General features: G+C 30.3%; 2 protein-coding genes across 3 annotated transcripts in view; both read right to left on the minus strand.

Moving 5' to 3' along the window:
• Positions 1 to 921: 921 nt before the first annotated feature.
• LOC145329419 (cytochrome c-like) lies at positions 922 to 3,544 on the minus strand. 2 transcript variants are annotated; one of them, XM_080173535.1, is made up of 4 exons: positions 3,339 to 3,544; positions 2,687 to 2,765; positions 1,952 to 2,048; positions 922 to 1,320 (listed from the first exon to the last, which is right to left on the minus strand). In XM_080173535.1, the coding sequence occupies exons 1-3, from the start codon at positions 3,486 to 3,488 to the stop codon at positions 1,963 to 1,965; spliced, it is 315 nt and encodes a 104-aa protein (XP_080029661.1). In that variant the 5' UTR covers positions 3,489 to 3,544; the 3' UTR covers positions 922 to 1,320; positions 1,952 to 1,962. The 2 variants fall into 2 exon arrangements, with proteins under 2 accessions (XP_080029661.1, XP_080029662.1); XM_080173536.1 differs by having other exon boundaries at positions 922 to 1,316; positions 1,948 to 2,048.
• A 5,935-nt stretch (positions 3,545 to 9,479) lies between these two features.
• Positions 9,480 to 17,099, minus strand: part of Ca-alpha1T (Ca[2+]-channel protein alpha[[1]] subunit T) — a 90,657-nt gene continuing 83,037 nt past the window's right edge. The window contains exons 58-62 of the mRNA XM_080173539.1: positions 16,168 to 16,296; positions 15,610 to 15,688; positions 15,257 to 15,352; positions 14,497 to 14,693; positions 9,480 to 11,028 (exon numbers count right to left, since the gene is read on the minus strand). Of these exons, the coding sequence (XP_080029665.1) occupies positions 10,858 to 11,028; positions 14,497 to 14,693; positions 15,257 to 15,352; positions 15,610 to 15,688; positions 16,168 to 16,296 (672 nt within the window). The 3' untranslated portion in view covers positions 9,480 to 10,857. The remainder of the gene's footprint in view (positions 11,029 to 14,496; positions 14,694 to 15,256; positions 15,353 to 15,609; positions 15,689 to 16,167; positions 16,297 to 17,099) is intronic.

Below are 17,099 nucleotides of genomic sequence, written 5' to 3' on the forward strand. Positions count from 1 at the left end.
TATACCTCTAGTAAGACTAAGTAGCCTGTAGTGTATATGGTAGGAAATCACCCTAGTTTACATTTAAGTTTAACCTTTTTTCAGCAAAAAATAACGATCCAAAGAAGTCTTTAAAAAAACAGGGACATTTCCTGCATTCCTTTTTGAGGTTTGAATTGCAGAGAAGCTATACTCCTAACATGCGATGTTTAGGTTGTTGGTATAAAGTAGTGTGTACAAGAATTCGCCATCGGGAATCCACATCACCCATTCCCTGCCCCTTCAACAAACTCTAGTAAAAATTTGACTTAAATTTCACATTATGACATACCTAAGAACAATTAAAGGGGGGGGGGTTTTTAATGCAACCATCTCGTAATCAGTGATTAAATGGCACTTAGAATTCGAATTTCGATCAGAAATTTTGCATGAATAATCCTTGGTAGGTCTATTTTCCCTAAATCGAACAAAAAGTTGTAAAAGTATCGGCTGGCGGCTCAGCCGTTTAGCCGTTTTTTGCCTATTTTCAGGGCAAATTCATCATTAATTACGTAGGAATCAACTTTTTAAAACATATTTTTGGTTTAATTCATGTTAAATGATAGCAATAACCAATTTTTAAATTTCTAGTACCAACAGCTACCGGCTAGAACCGTTTGATAAGGTTTTTGAGTGAGAAAAAGTATTATGTGAAAATAGGTTTCGTGACTTTTTTGCTCTTAAGATAGTAATAAAATGGCAAAACAGCTGAACCGCCAGCCGTTAGCCGTTACTTTTCTAACTTTTTGTTCGATTTAGGGAAAATAGACCTACCAAGGATTATTCATGCAAAATATCTGATCGAAATTCGAATTCTAAGTGCCATTTAATCATTGATTACGAGATGGTTGCATTAAAAAACCCCCCCTTATAGAAAAACTTAGCTTAAGATAAACTTTTAAGTCGGGTTTTTAAATTTTATTAACTAGCTCTAAAATACATTAATCATATTTTATCAACACGGACAGTCTTTAAAATGGTATTCCATACATAAATAATAATAATAACGCGTGGCTGTTGTACAATAGGTTCATACAACATCATAAAGTGATATTTGTGCCAGTTAGTAACTAATTTTCACATAGTCAACAAACCAGCATTCAGTTAGATCTTTTGTTTCTATTTAAACTACGAGTTTATTTTTGTTGTTGTCGACCTAACCAGATGGGCTGGTCAACTCTATTGGTGGTGGAGGGGATGTCCAGGATCACTGCCACACAGGTACAAAGATACACAGGATAGTGGTGTGAACAGGACATCAGACAGGACAATTGAATGGGGCTATAAGGAGTTTAGGCCTATCTGTAATTAAATAGGTTTCATTTTTGTATTTATAATGTTTGTTTAATCTAGTTGTCATGAAATTTGACAATGTTTAGGTAAAAAAAAAATAAAATAGGAAAAATAGTTTTAAAAATCAAATCTTGCTTAGGTAGGTAGTTAAAATGCTAAAATTGATCAAATTTCGGAAGGTAAGACACAAAATGTAGATATTTTTATTTTTTACTAGGTAGATACTAAGTAAATAAGATTTGAAAACAAATTTGGCATAATGTTATAAAATAAAAAAAGTTTCTGGTCCATAGCTTAGGTAATTAAAAACAATTTTCTCGTGTTCATTCGAATCCGGTGGACAGGAACCGGTTCTCATCCATACGAAAAAACTATGTCTAGCATAGTATTTTAACCAGCTTTCTACGAATATAAAAATGTACAATAATAAGATTAAAACCAGTTTTTTTAACCCGTGCCTTCGGCACCTTGGGGCTCCAAAAACTGGTTTTACCTATAATTGTACATTATTTATCCGCGGAAAGCTGTTTAAAATACGATGCGAGAAATAACTATTATTTGGCAAGTTTTATGTAGGTAAGGTATATAATTTTTGTTGAAGATTTTATTTAACAAGAATTAATACAAGAATGAAACTTTCCTAGAATGAATTTAAGCCTTGGTGGAAGCCTCCAAGTAAGCGATGAGGTCAGCCCTGTCCTTCTTCTTCTTCAGACCAGCGAACACCATCTTTGTGCCTGGACAAGAAAAAATATAATTTTTTTTTTCATTACCTATCTTATACATGGAAATAGATTAGAAAAGGTACATAGAAAAGACGCAATTATTTGAGAAAACTCAGAAAAGAAATGTTTTTTTTTTAATGAGTAGGTAGGATTTTAGAGATCTCATAATTGGATTCATTCTATAAGATAGGTAACTATTTTTTAAGCCTAAAGAATGATTACAACCATGGGGCAGATTAAAAAACAACCTTACAAAAAAACCGCGATATTTTTTACAAATTGATTCAGTTGTTGGTTACAGGGGATGAAATCTAAAAACTACTCAGAGGTGGAATCTTAAAAAAAATTTGACCACTAATCTCTTAGTGGGGCAAAATTGTTTTCGTGAAAAATCCACAAAAATCACATTAAAAATCTACAAAAAAAAATACCTAAACAAAATCATATGTTAATAACCCTTCTATGATTTTGTTTAATTTTTGTAGATTTTTAATGTGATTTTGGTGGATTTTTCACGAAAACAATTTTGCCCCACTAAGCGATAAGTGGGGCAATTTTTTTTTTAAGAATCCACCTCAGGTAGCTAAGTTGTAAAATACCCTTTATGGTTATATCCTTTCTCCTACAAAGTATGAATACTTATGGCTTACCGGGGATGTACTTCTTGGGGTTGATAAGGTATTCATCGAGGGTGTCAGCTCCCCAGGTGATTCCCTTGTTGATGTTAGCCTACATAAATACATTAAAATTAACATATCATTCATTAATTTACACTTCATTGAATGACAAGACAGAATCATAGATCTTACAAATCTTCAAGCTTTCCTACGATTATGGTCGGTCAGTCCATATCAGTAACGAAGAGCTCTATTATATAATTATTAGGGCATGTTAGAATTGTCAGATCTTTGGTTATCTATCTGAACCCCTCCTTTAAGATTTTTGTAAGGTTTTTTAAGGAAAGGCCAATAAGGTCAGACAAAGTATCTTCTTAGCTTTATTAGGTAATAATTTCATACCTACCATTACAATATAATTGAAAAATCTTTAAACTTTGTAACAATGGCATGTACAGAGATTCAACAAGGAGGGAGGGGGCGGGGGGTAGTAAAAAAATTAGGGGATAAAAAAAGAGTAAATGCAGCCCTTCCTATTTTCATGTTTAATGGAAGGGGGGGGGGGCTAACTATAGCAAGCATAGAATCTTAATCTAACCTAATTAAAGAATGATTCTATCGTTTCTTTATGACAAAGTTAAGAGCATGATGAACTCGACTTAACCAGACCTAACCAAACACTTACAGCTGTGTAGGAGAATCCATCGGCACCACCAGTCTGTCTGCCCCAGACACCGTGTAGGTTGGGTCCCTGCTTGTGCTTGCCTCCAGCCTCAACGGTGTGGCACTGGGCACAGGCCTTGGTGAAGATCTTCTTGCCGTTATCAGCAGACATTTTTTTGGATTTTTATTTTTTTAACTTCTGAAATATTCATGAAATTTGAAATAATTTTATAACCACATAATCTAATTAGTTTGCTCTTTTACTTAGGGTACTTTTATTCAATTTTGATTGGTTGGTTTATTTTAGAATTGTTCAAACATTTTAACCAAAAATTCTACTCGACTGAAGTGCTTAATTTTGTTCATCATAGATAAAATAATAGATATACTAAAAAGTACCATGCTCCACGTGTACTATTCACATGATGAAATAACTAGTACGGCCTAAAACGTGATTTATTTAACTTCTAAAAAAGGAATTTTAGAGTAAAAAAGGTTTATTTTATCACTTATTACTATTATAATATAGACTAAAATTATCTTACACCAAAATTTGAGGTCAAATTAGAATTAGACTGCCTTTCTAATGAACAGAATAAAATGATGAATATACAATATAGATTGAGTAAGAACTCAGCCTGCCTGACTGACATGCAGCAGAAACAAACAGACACTAAAGTACACACACACACCACTCTGTTTGCGTGTGTGTGTGAAGTAGTTGAGGTCGCTCGGTTTGTGTGTGAGTGAGGGGAAAGTACAACTTCAGAAAGCAGAGTTGTCAAAATGTACAAATTGTAAAATAATAAATATGTAAGAAAATTATATTTTTTTAAATGCAGAAAAAATGTTTCAAGTGATTTTAACAATTTTTTTTAATTTTTAAATTAAAGCGACAAAATTTGAAAACTTGACTGAAAGGAATATATAGCGTGGCTGGCTCAACACGCAATTGGTTGATCTATATTTATATGTTTGCCCTACAATTTTTAATTCATAAGCTTTCGATTAATTTACGTAATCTCTTTTCGGATAATTATATTTTTATTACTTGTAAAAAGCAGTAAACTTAAGTTTGGCAACCCTTATCTAGAAATCTCTAGAACTATGAGGAGTAACATCAATTTGCAGGTAAAGTGGAAAGCATTTTGAGGTTAAGGGGGAATGAATTCGAGGATTTTTGGGGGTAGTGTAAATTATTGGGGCAATGTAAAATTATTATAGGCAAAGGGGAAGTCTTTACTATGCTAAGGAGTAAGCATTGACATAACATTTTTTCTTACAAAAGTCGAAGGTTATCAAAAAATTAAACTTATCATTAGTTCAATGATCAATCTTACCTAATTTTGATGATTTACAAAGAAACAGATTTAATTTTAAAGAATTTAATCTTTATGTTTATATTGGTTGCAAAACACGTTAGCAAACTGCCAAAAAGGTTAGGATTGCAATTTTGCAATTGAAGGTCAGGGCCACAAAATTGCATTTACCCCCCCCCCCCCTCATTTTCATCCACCCAATTCGGCAGGGATTGAGCTATAAGGATAATCCAATGAAAGATAATTCATAAAAATCATCCATAAATTAATATATTAACATAACTAGCTGTATATTAATATGAAATATAAACAAGGATGACAACATCCATAAAAGCGAAGCAATAAAACGGTAGGACAAACGGACATAAACACTTGTATAGTGTCAGAACTGAATAATCAGAATATAAAAGTATAAGAGTCGAAGCAAAATTGTAATTAAATTTGTTGAAAAACTGCTTGATACAGGATAATGTTTATGGACATACTTACATTTTTAGGACTTGATTATAGAGTTGCTTTGCTTATAATATTGTAATTTGTTCTCCCAGGAATCAATATACCCAAAATCAGATCAAACGGATAATTAGATCACATAAAAATTTGTTGCTAAAAAGTAGAAAAATCAATATGTTTAAAATAGACGACCGGACATTTATAATCCACCCCTCCCCCTTCAAATACGGATCAAATGTTTTATATTTACGGTCACACCATAAATCTCAAGTGCGTACATCAACATTTAAGCTATTAATTTGTAGTTTGCACTTTTAAGTAAATAAAACAACTGCTGTAACTTTTTTTGTTTTCAAAGATAACTTCTTGGGATAAAAAGTATTTTAATTTTGATGTTAAAATCTAAAATACTATAAAGTTTGTTCAACCAAGAAAAACGAGAAATATATGCAATTTGTAAGGATCTAAAAAGCGTTTTTCAGAGAAAAAAAGGGAAATAATGACAAAAAATTAAACATGCACTTTCATTTACCCATTTACCATATTATCAATGGGATTTTAAAACTTTTTTCTCAAAAATTTACAAGTTATTTCAATCAAATTGATATATCAAATTTAACATCAAGCATTTTTCTCCTACATGTACCTATCAGAAAAGCCGTATTTTTAGAGATATTAAAAAACACCTTAAGCAAATCTGGTGTACATTTATACATAGAATATGGACCTATAATAATTTTTTTCATACTCCCACTGGTTGTTTCCCAAAACCGGAAAACGCAGTTTTTTTTAAACAATTTACAGTCCAATGTCCCCTCCCTTTCTCCCTGAGTCATAGAGAATTTTAAAATAAAAAACAAGTATTTTCTAGATAAGACTTAACTATTACGTTTATTTAAACATGTAAGATTAAAATGTACTTCTGACTTTATTTAACAATTTACTACAAAGATAAGGGAAAACCAGGACAAATAGGTCCAGAAGAATATTTAGTAATAACAATCTTAATATCAATTTAGATAATATGTATTTTATATGTTGCTAGTTGCTTCACATCTAGCCTCTAAGGAAGGGAATGAAAGGTGACAAAAATAGCCTTAATCCACCACAAGACAGGTATAAAAATTCTTTGAAAAGTATAGCCAATTCAGATCAACATCTCTAAAGATCTTTAACAACAGACAAAAAAACCTATTATATATGACAGGATGTGGGTAGATTTTTTTTATATTCAATGTTTACTTATAATGATATTATTCTTAACTTACACGGACATACATAGTGGGGTACAGACAAACATTAATTATAGAGTAGCTTCGATACTTTAATAGGATACTGGGGGAGAGCAAAGGAGGTCAGGAAAATACCACCCGAAGACATTTACAAAGCTTCCATGAAAAGTAAAAATAATTCGAACCAGCAGTTTCCAAGATCTTTAACTTTAGCCAAAGAGAAAACCTTACCACTTTATATTATAAAAATATATCACTTGTATAGTTTTCCCCTTCTTCTTTGCACTATAAATCTTGTGCTGTGTTGTGTAAAGAACTGTATTAACTGTGACAGAACTGTCCTAGAATCCTGGCTTTCCCACAATATATATACTCTACCTTTCTTTTTTTTACCTTATGTCAAAAATTATATTTCATAACTTTACTTCACATGACTCAACTATATATAATTTTTATAATTATATTTGGAAAATTATTTACAAAATTTAATATATTTAGCGTCATAAAGTTTATGGAGTTTTTGTGTAAAAAATTTGGAATTCGCCATATTGTAGAAAGCTGTAAGTCAGCCATATTGTCCCCGTATACACTAAACCTTCATTTTACACATGCCTAAAATGTACAATTTCAGTTCTAATTTCTAAAAAGGGACATTTGCATAACATTTAACATTACATAAAAATCCTATAAGACAATACACTTTTTGGAAAAGTAATATTTCAACAACAAAAAAGAGTTAGTTCCAACATATAAAATGTATTACATTGGCATTTGCAAATCCTATGTTTTGCACTTGCGGATTATTTTTTGCAAGACATATGTGTACTATACATATAAACAGGACATTTGGGTCGCGTGTAGAAAATCAATGAATTTGTACACTTGTGTATTATAGTAGAATTGTGTAGGCATTATCCTTTTAAATCCATTTGATGCCCTTTAGTCACAGAAGTACAATAAAAAAGAGAAGAAATAGAATACCAACATCAGTTTAATTTAAGGGACAGGGACTTCGAAGTGGGGGGTAGGGATATTTGTCCTTCCCCATCAAAAAAAAGTTTGGAAATATATATTAGATTTTCTCCACTCCCCATTAAAACTTTACCCAAACCTTTTTTTTCTTTTTTACTTGGCGGAGGGGGGGGGGGATATTATTTTTCCCCTCCTCTCAAAAACTAAAGAAATTAACCCTTCCACCCATGTAAAATTTAAAACAAAGAATCTAAAAAATTCTGGGTGGAAAAAAAGATTTAAAGCGCATCAATGATTATGAACAAAATAACTCCCTCTGTAGATTGAAATAATAGTTTGACCATGGATAGTTGGATATAACCAATAACCAAGTTTAATATGTGTACCCAAAGTTTTGGAAAGCGTTTTTATTTATAAAACTTGGGTGCCCTTACAATTAACAGTTCAATGTCCCCTTTCTCACTGCTGTAACAAGCTGTTGCTACAAAGAGTCAACTAATATGAAAAGATGTTGCCAAAAATCAAAAGTACGTAAGCAACATTTTCTCTAATGCTGAAATTTTTGCACGCAAAATTACTTTTAAGGAAAAGATGATGCTGGCGTTGCAAATAAAGCCATCATGTGATTTTTAGCAGCGAAGCTTGCAAAGATTTTTCGCATGTCTGTGCAGTTAAATTCGCGTAGAAACTGTTTAGCTATAGAAATATAGGCAGTTTCCATAAAAATTGAAAATAAATTTTGAGGGGGACAGTTTCATGTGTCTGTTTTCTACTTTAGGTTATGTTAGGTTATATTGGGTACAGGATAGCTCAGCAGGTTTTATGCACCGCAGGTATAGTCCCGGTAGGGGTTAGTTAAGGAGGAAACCCCACTCCCTTACTAATTCTGTGCTCGCTAGGATCATTAACGGAAAGTACCGAATTTTGCAATAAACTATAGCTGAATTATACATAATATAATTTGTTATTAGATTTGAGTTAGAAACTTGTCAACACTAACTGTTAAAGTATTATTTATGTATTTGATATAACTCTTTTCAATGTTTCCATCCATGTTAACCTCACGTTTAAAGAAGCGGACATGTTAGCAGCGCTGAAAGCAAGATGCCATATCTTTTATAAAAAAAACTTCTACCTGCAAGTTAAAAAAACTATTTAAACACTCTCATTTATTATCAAAAAACGAGGGGGTTGGAGATTTCCAAGGCAAAAAACAAAATAAAAATGTCTTCTCTGATAGTTGTGGAACTTTCTGTCTGGTCGTTTACGATATCTTACTAGACATACACACACATATAAATTCAACTTTCTAAATATAAGCAGCTACGCCCCTAGATGCCTTCAAATGTAAATATATTGCAGCCAACCGAAAACAATATTTGGCAGATTAAATTTTAATCTAATAAATAGAGCAAAATTATTGTGTCTTTACATACACATTTTCTAAATATGTCAAAGATTTGAATAATTTTACTTAATCCTATTCCTATGACAGTCAGTCACAGAGACAAAGATAATAAAAAACAAGTAAAAAAATAACTTTTACTTTTTACCTCCCTCCCCCTTCTCTACCTTTAAAAAAGCAAATTCTTTTTTTCATAAATGTTTTTAAATGATGGTGTAACTCCCACCATAAAACAACAAAAAATTTAGCAATAAAATTTAAAAAAAACTCTATTTATTTTGAATAGTTCATTAGGAGCTAGTAGCTGCGCCTCTAGAAACTAGAGATCCTTAATTCGATAGGAAAGAGGGTGAAGGGTAATTTTTTCCAGGGGCGATTTCTGGTACCCTCCCCCAAAATAGTTATAAACCTTCCCGGGACCTAAGAGAAGCTACCTTGTAAAGGAGTACCAGCGGTTCAGCGGTTCGGTACAGGCAAGCAGACAGACAGAAAAAAAGACATCCTGTTACTTTATTATAAGGATAAGTCTTTATCCCTTGTTACAATAAATAAATAGGTCAAAGCAATGTCATTGTCAAACAAATTCTTAACATTTCTTATGACCAGAAAAAAATGCATCTATATTAACTACTTATGGTATAAATCCCCCCTCAGCCACTCCATGTAAATTTTAACACCGGGGTTTATTTGTAGGGGAGAGGTAAAATAAAATTTACACCCCCCCCCCTCTGTAACTTGAATTATACCCCTCTATGAGATTTTGTAAATTAAATAAGACAAAATTCAGAATAAAAATATATTTCTATCTAAAAATACATATATAATCTAAAGGATACTGCAGGGTTGAGGTTATACAATATTTATGAATTGATAATAGAAATGTTAAATACAGTTTTATCATATATTGTTATCACTTATTTCTTTTTATATATATCTTAATAAATAAATTTAAAGCATTGGTATATAACATTTAAAGGTTTAACAAAATTCAAAATTTTTGATACATTTTTATAAAATTTTCATTTGAAACTTTTCTAAAATTAGTGTAAGTATGTCCGTCCTGATGCGTACTTATTAGATACGATTTAGTAAGTGTAGCAACTCTATATATAAAGTCCATTTAAAACATTCGGATTTTTAACTTCTTTAGTAACAATTTTTCATAATAATGTCAATTCCTAGGACAAGCGAAGCATCTCTATAACCATGTTCCAAACATATAAGTAAGTATGTCCTTACACAGAATCCTGTAATTATGTTATTTTGCAGCAAGTTTATCTACATCATTTATGCTTAAACTATCATACTGTTTATTAAGTTTTGACACTTCACAAGTGTTCATAATCGTTTTTTCTACCTTTTGATTTCAGAACTTCGCATTGATGGATGTTCTTATCCTTGTTTTTTTATACGTCTTTTAGATATGAAACTGCATATTGACCATAATTCTCAAACTTGTAACTATTGGATAAAATACCTGTAATTTTTTTTATTGACAACTTTAAAAAAAATTTCTCTAAGCCCTATTAGTTTTTAATTGGGTTAAAATTAAATATAGTTTTAAACCCCACAAAATTAACAAAAATAAATTGGGTTTCCATTATAAGCAGCATTTGTTTGGAATCTTGTACCCAAAAATGATACAATATATATATATTAAAATTTGTTTAATAACATTCTCATAAATACTTTTTAATATTTAAAATATTGCTCTCTATGTTACTGTATTGCATTGTTTTATAATTCATATTCATTTTATTTTTAAAAACTTTTTTTGGCAATATTTTTATTCATTTTCAATTAGTTTATTTTGAATGCCAAAATTTTCTAAATAAGTAGGTACATCTTCATAATTGGCATTACATAACTGAACTTTTTTTATTAAAGTGTATTACTCATTTTATTATTAAATCAAATAAAAGAAAAATATAGTAAAAAGGATTTGTAATAAAAAGAAATTATAGCTTTAGTCTCTTGTTATCATGTTAAATTTGATTTTGTTGCCAAAAGACTTGCAGAAAAACTTAGTTAAAGGAACAAAACATTGATTATAAATTCATATTTTACTAGAGACTTTTATATAGGACTAGGATGTGCTTTGACTGAATGAAAAACTAATTTTATTATTTTTAGGTGCTGAATACGGTTTTGCAACAAAATTTAAACATTTGCTCTGATGACAGTTTCATGTTCTGTTGTCTGTTGCTGATTAGATTGTGAAGATTGCCAGGGCCATCCTGTAACCTGTCCAGCTCCTGGCACTGGGAATAATTCTCTGGCCAGAGCAAGTTGTTTCTCAAGCTCCAGCTCAACCTCAATGTCGTCCTCCATCTAAAAATGTGTAAAAGCAATCTTAGTACATGAAAAAAAACTACTTTAATTCATATCTTTAAAAAATTGTAAATTTGGTACATTTAATGTTGGTTATTTTTAAAAAATCAATAGTTTTTTGCAATACTTAATGAATTTAATTCAAATCAATGTAAGGTATAAAGAGGTTTCTATTTTTGATATTTCTATGTTGCACTGAACAAACCATTCTTTTTTTTTTTGAAATTTAGAATAATCATGTAAAAATAAGGAGATTTTTCTTTATTAAGAAAAAAATTATTTCTGAAGTTCCTCTACAATAGAAATAGATGATAATCTGCATATCATTGATTAAGATGTTAAGCCCCAATTTTGCAAATATTTTAATCCCCATGAAATAATGTTTTTGCTCAGTTCAAAATAGAATTAATCAAAAATAATTGTCATGGTTTAAAAAATATTTAACCTCAAAATTGATACAAAAATGAAACTCTTACTTGTATACCTAGTACTTGAAATTGAGTCTTATTATATAATAAGTGCTTACAATAAGATTTTGATAATCATTCTTATTTTATTTCATGAATAATGATATCATGCAAAAACATGGAAACATATCAGTAATCAAGTCTTAAATGAATACTGTTATTTATATTATTAGAAAAATATAAGTGGCTGTTTGTTTTTTAAAGACATACAATTAAAAATATCTGCTGATATTTTACCACTTACTTAAAAACTGTGGTTTTAGTGTCTAAAAATTTCTTTAAAGTTTTCTTTTCTGAAACTTAGTCCTATGTAGTGTTCTTCAATGTGTTTAGAACTTTAGAATCTAACTGTCAATTGTTTTTAAATCTTAGAAAAAAGTTATTCTATGTCCTTTCTTAGAATTTCAACAGAAATAACAATTAAAATTTTATGATACAAGTTTAAATTGTAAGGCTATTCTTTCACAATTGAAAGAAGACTTAATGAAGGAAATTGAAAGAAGTTAAGAAAGAAAATACATAAAAATTACTGTTGTAAATTTATTTGTAAACTTAGTTATGTACAAAAAAAGAAAAATAACAATTAGCCTTAAAAATTAAATTTTAATTAAAATATTGTCTGTATTTCTTTATTCCCATAGTATTGAATAAGATCATGCTAAAAATCTAGTTGTCTTGAATACATCAAAGGTGTGATATTCATTAAATTGTTAAATTGTTGCCATGTAATTAACTTGGTTAAGAAAGTTGTTTGAATATGTTCAGATAAGTTTAATTAAACACCATTCAAGAATTGTGAATTGGGAGATACTTAATTGTGTACTTACAACTCTTCATCTCTCTATTCCTAAGTTGCAGACAAATTTTATATTTTTTATTTGAAAATAAATATTATTTTTTTTCTATTTTTTTTTCGATGTTCATGTATTGTACAATCTATTTAATTTAAAAGGGAAAAAATCTCCCCCTTGCCTAAATATAGGAGAAAATCATTTGGATTTAAAATTTGTTTTATATCTTTTTTGGTATCACAATATAATGAAAGAGAAGCTATTTTATACTTTGAAAACAGACAGTCTAGTAATTATAGAAGTTGGTGATCAGTGCAAAATAAATATAATCTTATTAGCAAAGAAAATATCATACCAAGAAAATATGTTTGTTCTAAAGTGAAAATACAGCATGCATTGTAGTTTATGTTTTAGTATTAAACCTTGCTATGATATTTTCTACCTTTTTTTTGGTTTAATATTAAACTTTTAATTCAAGAATTCAGCTTTGATTTGCTATAGGAATCTAAACTAAAATCTTGAATGAAAAGTTCTTTTATATTAACTTTTTATTATAGTCTTTAATTACAATTTTCTGAATAAATATAAAGTCTTATAACATATGAGCAGATTTCAGCTAAGTATAATGCTGACAAACTCAAAATGATGTGTCTTTCACCTATGTGTTTCAACCATACATGTACAGTCTGTCTCAAGACATTTCAAGTTTAACAGGGTTACCACCTCTTCATTTTATTTGTAAAATTGTATTTTGTTTTATTTTGAAAGTTATGTAGATTTGAAAGAAAAAACAACAACATTTCACCAGCTATTGAAAATAGAAATTAAAAAAATAACAGTTAAATAATAAGTGGTGAACCCTGTTTACTGAATCCATTGTGTCTGTACATTAATTTATAAGTTGTGCTAAATATATTGCAAAAGAGAATCAATAAGAATAAGTTGAAGTCTTTATTTTTGTAAGAATTCTACCTCATCAGTCAGATTCTCAAAATCCAATAACTTAAAAATTAATTATTTTATTTAGTTTTATCACCATACAAGGCCATAGAATGGCAGATTTTTATGTGTTTTTTCAGGCAATTTTTATTTATGTTTTTTTGTTAACCCAGGACATTTCTTTCATTTAGATTTTAAGGAAATGATACAATTGTAAACATCTTGTTGTAAAAATAGATTAACAAAATAATATTAATTGTATCAATTTCCAATCATTCCCTTTTTTTCAGTTGATAGACTACCTCCTAATCAAAATAAGAATCAATTTTGTGAGTCAAATAAGACTTGAGACTTTTCTCATCATCTGTAACATCTCTGCCCAGGAGGTTACTGACTCGATGCTTGGTCTCCAGGTAACAGTATTTTACACACTGGACCACAAGCATGTCCTCAAATTCAATCTGGACACACACACATAATTTAATATTTTATAATTCAGTCATTTATTGCTTGATAAAATTATAAAATTTGCACCCGATTATGGTTAAGTACCATAAAGAAAAGGTCATGATTTCACATAATTAATAATTAAATGTACACTATAAAAAATCTTCATAATTAACAGCTGAATATTAATCCCATCCTTTTCTATATCAATCTCTTTTACTTAATCTAACATTAAAGTCATTACATTTTTTCTTGCTTTTTAAAGCTTAAATTAGCAGTTTAAGCATTTTTTAATGTAATATTGGAATGAGCTTTTATAAATAAAGCATTGTTTAAAGGCCTACTATTTAACAAAAGTTATAGCGGCAAAATTTAATTGCAAGAATGTTTTTCTATTATTGAAATAAGGATCACTACTACACTAAAAAAAACATTTTTACAGCATTTCAGGCAAATTTATGTAATTTAATGAAAGTATAAAGTTTGACTCATAATTTAGGTAGAATTTGAAAGAAATATGAAAGGCGATGAGAATTATTTTGTTAAAAAATATTTTCTATTTCTAAAAAAAAGAATACAATTTTAACTTAACATTTTAAATATAAAAGTTTGAAATACATAAGTTTTTAGGTGAATCTTTAATAATTTTGAAACCATTTTGTTAAAAATATTATGAAAAAATATATGATTTTTCTTAAATATAGGTTTTAAAATATGATAATACTAGAAAGGGAATGATAAAATAAAAATGTATGGGACACCACCTAACTAAGACTAATATTTTCATGAAAAAAGCATAATAAAAGAAATAAAATTAACTTTACCTGTTTGTGTGACTCTTCTAAATGTTTCATAAGAACAGCAACCACAACATTAACAAGAACAAACTGTGCCATGAGAACGAAGACAACAAAGAAGAGTGGAGCAAAGTAGGCAGAGACACAACAGTTTCTCAGACAATCAACACTTGGATCACATTCTTCGCGTAGTGTGTCCTTCATTATACCATTCCAATTGTCTCCTGTATAGAAATTCAATAATGAGTGGATGGGTGGGGGAGTTTGGGGGGTGGGGGTTCTTAGGATTAAACTACTGACGGAGCCAACCTAGCACATTAAAAAACATACTTGCATAAAATACCTGAAATCTATCTTTCTATGTTATATTACAAAGGTCTAAGAGTAGCAAGCAGTTTAAAGAAGGGAGGGGGGGGGGGGAGTTTTGGATAGGAATGTGTAATTTACAATAAACCAAGCGCATTCGCTAGTTATCAGAAAGGTGATAGGTTCAAATCTTGACCCGAACCGCATCATAACTATTATAGACATGTTAAAAACGGTTCCTACTGCTAATGAATCTTATGTCAGATGCACGACATGAATAATTAGAGTACGGAAAATGCCTTGGTCCAAAACAGGCACAAGGTATTACTATGCACATTTAGGACTTCCAAATAAAAGTCGTGTAATCAAAAGACTGGATGTTTATAGGGCGTTAAACGATATGGCCATTTACATAATTAAGCAAGCCCATATAGACTATCAGTATCCAAGGCTACAAAAAACAAAAAAAAACTAAATGGACCTGTTGCAATTCTGAAAAGGGTTAGAAAAGCCATTCCAAAAGATCTAAAATGCGCATGTTCACCTAAACCTTGGCATGGATACTCCTCATTACATTCTAAATTAGAAAATAAGTTTTATAAATAGAAAACAGCTATTTCTTACTGCCACCACCTTAAAATTAAGATTTAGTCGCAGATAAGCAACATTTTTTTTTTATATATTTGTCATAATTTCAGATTAAGTCGTACTAAATGGTTTATTTGATATATTTTATTTATCTTATTTTTAAAATATCTATCTACTTACGTGAGCAGCCGAGCACCACTTAAAGCGCAGCTGCCGAGCCATGAATTGAAAAGCTTAAAATTTTACCTAGTCTGCCAAACATTTCAACCCCCAGAGCTGCAAAGATAAAGAACAGCAGGAAGAACAATAAGCCAAGATTTCCAACCTGAAAATTACATAAATTTTTAAAATTTATAATACAAATATCTTCTTTGGTGGTTTTTCCCTGGGGGGAATAAGTGTAATGAGTTCTTACGAAAAATTGCTGTTGTTATTATGATTGATCTATTTTAACCTATTGAACATATTTTTTAATCCTTCCCCAAAAATACATATATATATATATATGAAGGCAACTATTTCTTTTGTAATGTACCCAACCTAACCTGTAGATAAATTTATTTAGTATAGCTAAAGCTTTGAACCAATACACTTGTGAAATAGAATTATTTGTTGTAGTTGATTTCTGAGCGCAGCCTCTCTAAAAAGTACAAGTTCGAGCATCCATTGGTACCACAACTGACGTCCATCACAGTACAAATAGACAAAAAAAATACAATTATTTTCTCCAGAAGTTACATGTGACTTTTGTTTAAATTTAGACAGTCGGTCAAATGTACACCGTTTCTAAAAAGAAAGTTAAACCTGTGGCAAGGCTTGCATAACAGTGTCAAGAAGAGCTCGGATACCCTTCGCCATCTTAAGAAGCTTGAGAACTCTGGCTATCCTCAACACTCGCATCACTCGGATAATTGTAGGATTTATGGGGAATACCTAGGACAAAATATAAGAATCAGCAATAAAAAGGAGTGGGGACAAAACACCTAATTTAAAAATGCCTAACTAAAAATGCCTAACTAAAAACACCTAAGTTTAAAAATACCTAATGTTAAAAACACCTACGTTAAAAACACCTAATTTATAAATGCCTAATTTATAAATGCCTAATTTAAAAATGCCTAACTAAAAATGCCTAACTAAAAATACCTAATTTTAAAAATATCTAATTTTAAAAACGCCTAATTTAAAAATACCTAATTCTAAACTATCTAAACGCCTAATTTAACAATGCCTAATTCTAAAATATCTATTTTTTTCACTAAAATACTTAAAATTTTGATAACATTAATCCAATTGGCTGATTGTTCTTGCTGAAGGATCTCGCTAGTCATTGAACCAATATGGTTCATCTTTACAATGAAGCTTCCCGTAGTTCATGGGAAGGTTTAAAACGCTTTTGGGGAGGTTACCAACACCTTCCAATGAGAAATCGCCCTTTGAAAAATCCCCCCCCCCTCCCCCCGTTTTTTTTATATTTCTTCAATCTTTCTTTATAAAACTAGAACTAAAATGGGGGATGGTCAACCATCACCCCCCAAGAAAGCAACGCTTTGGCTACTTAGGGAAGAAACCAATAAAAAAATTCATTTTCTTTGTCCTTCAACCTTTGATTTTACTAAGTGGGGGTTTTTTAATGCAACCATCTCGTAATCCGTGATTAAATGGCACTTAGAATTCGAATTTCGATCTGGAATTTTGCATGAATAATCCTTGGTAGGTTTATTTTCCCTAAATCG

Source organism: Acartia tonsa, chromosome 10 (assembly GCF_053477335.1).
Source record: "Acartia tonsa isolate MP-2025a chromosome 10, ASM5347733v1, whole genome shotgun sequence".
NCBI classification, from domain to species: Eukaryota; Metazoa; Arthropoda; class Copepoda; order Calanoida; family Acartiidae; genus Acartia; species Acartia tonsa.